Source organism: Egretta garzetta, unplaced genomic scaffold (assembly GCF_000687185.1).
Source record: "Egretta garzetta isolate BGI_Z169 unplaced genomic scaffold, ASM68718v1 scaffold204, whole genome shotgun sequence".
Lineage (NCBI taxonomy): Eukaryota > Metazoa > Chordata > Aves > Pelecaniformes > Ardeidae > Egretta > Egretta garzetta.
Window position 1 is genome coordinate 2,956,759 of NW_009259424.1, and position 7,216 is coordinate 2,963,974.

General features: G+C 43.9%; 1 protein-coding gene across 1 annotated transcript in view; it reads right to left on the reverse strand.

The window, feature by feature from the left end:
• Positions 1–7,216, reverse strand: part of ZNF365 (zinc finger protein 365) — a gene marked incomplete at its 5' end in the record, with an annotated part of 19,280 nt that overhangs the window by 7,714 nt on the left and 4,350 nt on the right. Inside the window, one exon of the mRNA XM_009636977.2 lies at positions 618–798. Within this exon, the coding sequence (XP_009635272.1) occupies positions 618–798 (181 nt within the window). The remainder of the gene's footprint in view (positions 1–617; positions 799–7,216) is intronic.

Consider the following 7,216-nt stretch of genomic DNA (forward strand, 5'->3'; position numbering starts at 1 on the left):
AGAAATAATGTATTTTAAAAAAACAATGCTCAGAGAGCCTTGGTTTCTCATCTGGGGGGGACAGGCCTGTGGGAATCCATTCACCATTTCTAGGAGTCCCGTGACAGGTAACTACAGAAAGCAAGCCAATTTGCCAGCAGGCTGACATGTCCTCTGTAGGGATCCACATCTTTCCTGAAAATCTTCAGACATCTCCAAAAAACTGCCAAGTGACATAAAGGAAAGTGTTTGTTGCAAAAGTAGCATCAGCAATAGTCAAAGCTGGAAAAAAAAAATTAAATATCTGGCAAATACTTCATTATTCTCTGCTCTCCCTTTGCCATCTTTGGCTATTGCTGCTCTTACACTCTCTGCTCCTTTCACTCGCGAAGTGGCAGTTTAAGATGAAAATCAAAGATGTCTAAAGAAACGTTTTACAAATCCAGATCTGTCTGGAGTAGCAACGAGCCTGACCCACTGAGCCCACCCGTAATTCAAACTCAAGTGTTGCCGTCAGAGTGGTTCCAAAGAATGTTTATCAATATGGTCATAGGCGCTTTATATATGTAAAGACAAATATATATATATAAAACCTCCGGTGGTGGGTGACAATGAAGGGAAGGACTTTGCTGGCTTACCACGTGCTCGCTGATGTCGGTGTGGTTGCACACCATCTGCTGATTTTGGTAATATTCTAGCTGCCTTTCTGCCAGATCCACGCGCTGCAACAGGTTCTCAATGAAGTGCTGGAGCCTGGCTTTTCCCCGCACTTCCTTTTCTGCTGCTTCTTCCAGGAAGTGGTTGAAAGTAACAACTTCTCTGCAAGACAGAAACATTGCAAAGAGGCCACGTTTAAATCATGGGAAGGGCCCTGATCTCACTGCTGCCAAAAAATTACTGATGCTTCTCCTGTTTTTCATGGCGACAGCCTATGGTGGCTAATTACTAATAACTACCTCTATTAAGAAATTTCAACCTTTTTGTGGACACTTGGTGAAGATCTGGAACCCTGAATGCTGAACTTAAGTTTATGGGCAGTGGGGCTGAGGTTTTTTGTCATATCATTAGGTCTCTTGGAAATAGTCCTTAGCGGTCCACAGGGTAGAAACATCATTAAGCATCACCTCTCGAGGTATCTGGAGACAGCTACAGCCTCCTTATCCTCTTTTTACTTAGCCATGTGAGTATCAGCCTTGAAATATGAAGAGAAGTGGATGAACCCCAAATTCATCTTACCAGTTCATCATAACCTTACAATGGTAGCTTTATGTTGCTACTGGGGTGGTTCCCAACTTAAAAGAGCTACTGTGGCCATAAAATTTTGTTTTGGCAGCAATCCTGTGTGTATGTCAAAGTGCAGTGCTGTGATGTGGAGCTAGTGGGAGCATGGAAGATTAACAGATAATTTACAAATTACAGAGCACAGAGTATGTGTGTGGGAAGAGCAAGTTTTAGGCCAGGAGTTTAGAAACATAATGGTTGGACTCGGTGATCTGAAAGGTCTTTTCCAACCTAAACAATTCTATGATTGGAAGAAACAGATAGCACTGCCGACTGTGAAAGGTCCCAGCTCTGTATGGAGACATAGCTCATTTTAAGCACTCTGCATACTATCACTTTACTGTCGGTAATCAGGCCACCGCTTGGACCTCTGCTATCAGGAGTTTCTGGGTGGGAGAACTTTGGTTACAGAGTGAAGCACGTATTATGAAAAATAGCAAACCTGAGCATGTAGGACTTCCCCAGTTAATAAACGCCTGGATAAACAATTCTTGTTCTGCCAATTAAGCCATGTTAATTTTTGCTTTGTACTGAAACTGAAGGGGTGGGAGTTGGGGGAACCAGTGCTTGCCAAATGAAAAGGGCGTGATTGCTTGGTACAAATGCATCAACCTGAGGAAAAAGCATTTTAAGCAGAAACTAGGAAACAGTTTGTAGCAGTAAGAGCCTTTCAAAGCTGAGCTTGTTTCTAACAAATCTAAAGTTTCTCTGTGTATTTCATTGGTTTAACTCAGTATAGTTGTTTTAACAGTGAGCTGGTTTGTGCTAAGAAGAGTTAGGCACAAGTGGTCAGCTATGGAAATTCGCCATCTAGGATTCAGGCTGGGTCTGCCCGCTCTAAACACAGAAGAATGCATGAAGATGCTGCTTGCACGGCTGATCTAATGGTAGGAATGAGGCAGAAACAAGCACATATTGTTTGGATGAAGAACATCAATGAATATTAGTTTATATTAACTTACCCACAAATCTGGCTTAAGAAACAGAGAGGTACCTTGTTTGTTAAGCTCAGCTAATCCATTCCATTTCAAGACTCTGTACAGTCTCTGTGATTATTAGCTTGCCCAGAGCAACCTGGTAATAAAAAGCCCGAAGAATGTTTAAGGAAGAAGCCAATCTAAACTCATTAAGGACAATTTTAGGGCTTTATTCTCACCGCACTTACAGCATTGTAACTGCTTTGATTTCATGATGCCCCTCTGTATTTGCGTTAGCGTAGGAGCGAACCTGAAGCCCTTGGCACTCCAGCGGGCTCCTCTTTTAAAAGGGACAGGAAGCTCAAAAGAACAGAAGCTCAGCAGGTCAGCTCCAAATCCCTTACCCTTTGGGTAAGGAAGGAGAACTGTGCGTGGCCCACCAGGCCACTGCCCCTCCTGCAGGAAGGCTGGGGGGGAGCCCATAGAATCGTTTAGGTTGGAAAAGACCTTTAAGATCATCAAGTCCAACCGTTAACCTAACCCTGCCATTCCACCACTAAACCATGTCCCTAAGCACCACATCTGTCCGTCTTCTAAATACAAGGTACATGAGGACGTACCTCCCAGGGCCACCGTCGGCTTCTCCATTTCACTGCAGTGGGAGGCCACAAGCATCAAGGACTTGGCATTTGTTTTTAAAAGGGTGATAGTTTCATGAATGCTAACATTTCTAGTTGTGTCAGCAAAGGTAATTCAAAAGCATTCAGTAATTGCCTGCTCCATGGGCATGAATAAATCACCCACAAATTTTCCTTTCTGACAAATATCTCTTTAATGAGCTGTGCTATGTGGGGGACAGGAGGAAGCAGTGTTTTTATCTGGAAGACTTTGATCGTTATCAGGAGGAGAACAGACATATACCGTCAATAAATTCCCTAGTATTCTCCTTGCTTTCTAGACTACTCAAGATAACTTGGCATCCTACATGCCATTATTTGTAGGAACTGTTAGTAGGAGCAGTAGTAGCACTTCCATTGTTTTTCTCTGGTTTTTTTCAGGCTATGAACCTGCCTTCTTTAATAACTTTTATGTAAAAATTTTCCTTTCAGCTGAAATGGTACCGACACTCTGTAAATTCCCTTTTATAAAGACAGGAGCCAGAATATACCCACCCACAAGGTCTCGGTCACACGCCTTGCCCTGATAAGCAGCACTTCTGTTAGTTCAGCTACTTTCTTTGTTTCCACTTCATTCTCATCTCTCAGAAGAACAACATCAAGCCCCGAGGAGTGACTGCTAATGAGCGTCTCTACTTGCTCTACTACCTCTTCCTCAGAGAGCTCGCTCCGTGCCACGGCTATGCCTTGGTTACCTGAAGGGAGTTCTCAGGAGAATTTTTACCCTTCTCCCCCCATGAACAACAGGGAAATGGTTCAAAGAACTCGTGTAGCTTCCTGCAGCCACTGTTTATCTGTTTAATTGCTTTTCTTGTCTCTTGTAGTTTGCCCAGACTTTTTCTTTGCCATACTGATGACCCTCTCCCTTCAATTCTATTTCTAGACAGGTGCCATGGGTTTTTTTGCTTATGTTCTTTATTTTGCTTTCAAATTTATTTCTCCAGGCCTCTGCCAATTTTGGGGGGCTTATTATGATATGATTTCTATCTTTTACTCTCTGCTCTCATGCTTGTGAAAAGATGGATGTTCACAGAGGTCAGATGCTGCTCCTCATGGAGGCAGGGGACGCTGAGCCCATGAATATTGTAGGGCCCAGCTGGTAGAGGCATAAACCAGAGCACAGTAGCACGGGCCCACTGGGCTCTGTGTCTTGACAGAACAGCCTTGTCAGCAGCACTCACCTGAAACAGGAATCGTTTGTTAAAGCCCGGCTCAGACCTGAAGCGTTGCCCTTTCCAATGAGAGGTCTCTGCTACCCTGCACAGACTATTCTACATCTCGAGCACAGCTGCTATATTAAGAAAAGGTTATGTAGAGTTATTAACTCCCCTTGAACTCCTCTGCTCTCGGCATCATCTCCTTCCTGCTCTGCTCTGTTCTTCCATTTGCTCTCCACCCATCAGCCTGCAGATTCCTGCCCCTTTTTGCTCAGCTGCACCCTGGCACTTGCTGTAGCACCATAAGCTCTAGATCCTGCCACTAAATTTGCTCAGCAGAGTAGATGATGCTCAAATCTCTGTAAATTTCTGTCATGGATAGCAGAGTGGTCTCATCTGTTTGCTCATAGTTTACTATATTCACATTAAGCTATGTTGTATAGCAAAATGTTTTGTGACTGGGCAACAGGGAGAAAGGTGGGTTTCTTGCTTTGTCTCGGGTGCTCTTGTCAGACAACACCTTTCAGGAGGAGGGATCGCTGCTACTGCCCAGAGAGCAGAGGCCACATCGAACTGCCAGCAGCTTGTGGCAACAGGGTGAGGCAAGGAAGAGGGAAAGACAAAGCAGACAAGGGGGATGCAACCCGGGAGGTGTCCAAGAGGAGCAGGAGGTGCCTGTACTGCCAGACTGCCGGAGAACTCTTCCCAGCACCAGAGGAGTCCGGGAGGAATTTATTGCAGTGCAGCAGGCAACTCAGAGATGCTCAGCTCAAAGAACAAGCACAGAGGGTAGACTCACTGTAGGCAAGAAAGACTTGCTGCCAAAGCTTTCATTTTAATCTGACTCTGCCAGGGAGTTAACCTGTTTATTCAACCAGACTTAACTAGTTTGGTGTTTTGCATTCCAACTGCAGCCTAGCTGCCCTCACGGGGTAAACTGCAGGTAGCAACTGCCTTGCAACTTTTCCTGGAACCTTCTTTATGGAGGCTGTTGTCATGAAACAGCATGAGGTGTGGTAAATAAAGTTATAAATCGTAGACTGGCTAGGTGACATTTATTCTTCTGCCTTTACCACTAGATTATACACTTCTCCTTGCAGTTCTTGTTTACTGGACCCTGCGGGTACCCTTAGTATTTGTATGGCTTTCAGCAATTAAGCATATAATACACGGAGTAGATGCAGAAACGTTGGGACAGCTCCAGCTCCTGAACAACTGACAAGAAGGGCTAATGATTTCTCACATTGCAACCAAGCCCTCCTACAGACGCATAATACTGGTCTCAGGACTATTTACAGCAACTTCGACACCTGCAACTGGTCTGTAGGTGGAGACAAGCATGAGGCTCTATGCCGTTCTGCACCCAAGTATCAAATCCCTTTAGAGACTTTCATTTGGAATAACTCTGCTTAACATCAATAGAAAATGTAACGCTTTTATTATTTTATCTCAAGATAGGAAAATTTCACAAGTGATTTACTTGTGAAAATATTTAAAATATATACATTCATTAAGCATTAATGCCACTGACCTCATCCATCATCCCATTGGTGTTATGGCCTGAAGGGTGCTATCTGTTATTCATTAGGTTGCGGTTTCACATTCCTACACCACTATCAGCACATTCGATTGATGAGGTTCACACCTCCTCCCCTCAGAAAGTTATTGCCCTACCAGTTGCACACATTCAGTGGGCTGTGCTCTAGATCCAAGCCCTGAACTTCCCGGGGTGACACAGTGAAAATTAAAATGCTTCATTTCACAGGGCCGTTCTGTGGGATGGTCACGCTACACATGAACCAATGAAGCTGGGGGTGATGAGTAATCTCCAAGTGGGAAGATGAAAGGAAACGGGGAAGAGGGAACGGGACCACCTGAAACCGAGGGTGGGAGAACAGTGTGTAGTTGTGGTCATACTCTACTGAGAGCAAAATCAAAACTGTTTTGTTGTGCAACTGAAATTTGTATTTCAAGGAAAGCTGCTGTTTTAAAGCATAAATTGCAGTGATCGCTAAGAGCCAACTCTTAATCCCGGTGTTGAGATGTTACTTGCACAGATACTTCCATTAGATGCAAATGTAAGGTGAAGCCACCAGCAAGAATAACTACTCCCAGCCACAACTATTCTGAAATAGCCCTTGCATTCCAGGTTATGCCAGAGCAAAGGCACGACCAGACAGTCTCAAAACACATGCATTAGACTGGTTAAAGAAATTACTGTCCAAGATATGGCAACATACTGCATTAACGCTCTTACCCTATAACTAGGGGACAAAGTGAAATTGTTTAAGTCACCATTGAAGGTTGCTTCCAGTTGGGGATCATAACTTCAAATGCTTACCCTGTTCAGACTTACTAAAAATCAAACTCCATCAGTTTAATTTGCTTACATAACTTCCAGAAACAAGCCTCTCTATGTCCTCTAAAAGGTAAGTTCATAGCTGGTTTTAGTTTCAGTGGTTTTCTCAATATCTTGTTCAGCACAGTCTTACTCCCTTTGGGCAGGCTTCTGCGTTATCTTTAAGATCACAGTACTCGCTCTGAGTTCCATTCTCCTTCAAACACTGAATAATCCCTTTTTGGGGCACATTTTCTAATTAAATCATTCCTTTGCTTAGCAGCTCTGCTGAAAGCTTGACTGTGTAGCCATCGTTCATCAGAACTGTCCAGGGCCCAACTAAGGCAGGCTGGTGAACTAGGACCTGCCTTTGGTAGCTGTGCCTGCTTCTCTAGAACATACAGTTTTCTGGTTTTTACCCCCAAATAATAATAATAAAAAAAAGCTTTGGCCTTTTGCCTTTCTAAATATGAGAATAAGTGACACTTATTCAAGTGTCATTTTTCAAGGTAGAATGGAGGTAGAAATGAAATTCCATCAAGTCAAAGTGACCTCAAGCCTACAGCCCCTGCTGAGGACTGCCAGAGCTGCAGCAGTGCAACGTCTGCCTTCGCCAGGCTGGGCATGAAGGAAAGATGGGAGGCCTAGAAGAGCTCCATCTCTTTATTCAGGAAACCCAGATGTTTAAACAAAGAATTTAGTTCTCCCCTCCCTAGGCCTTCTTGGGGCCTCCTAACCAAATCATGCTTCCCAACACGCATTTTTCCTTCCCCTTAGCTCTCCTATTTGACTTCACAATCAGATCCAAAATCGGAGCCGTTACCCAAAGTGCAATTGCACTGTTATTTTCTGTCATCTGCTTTTATT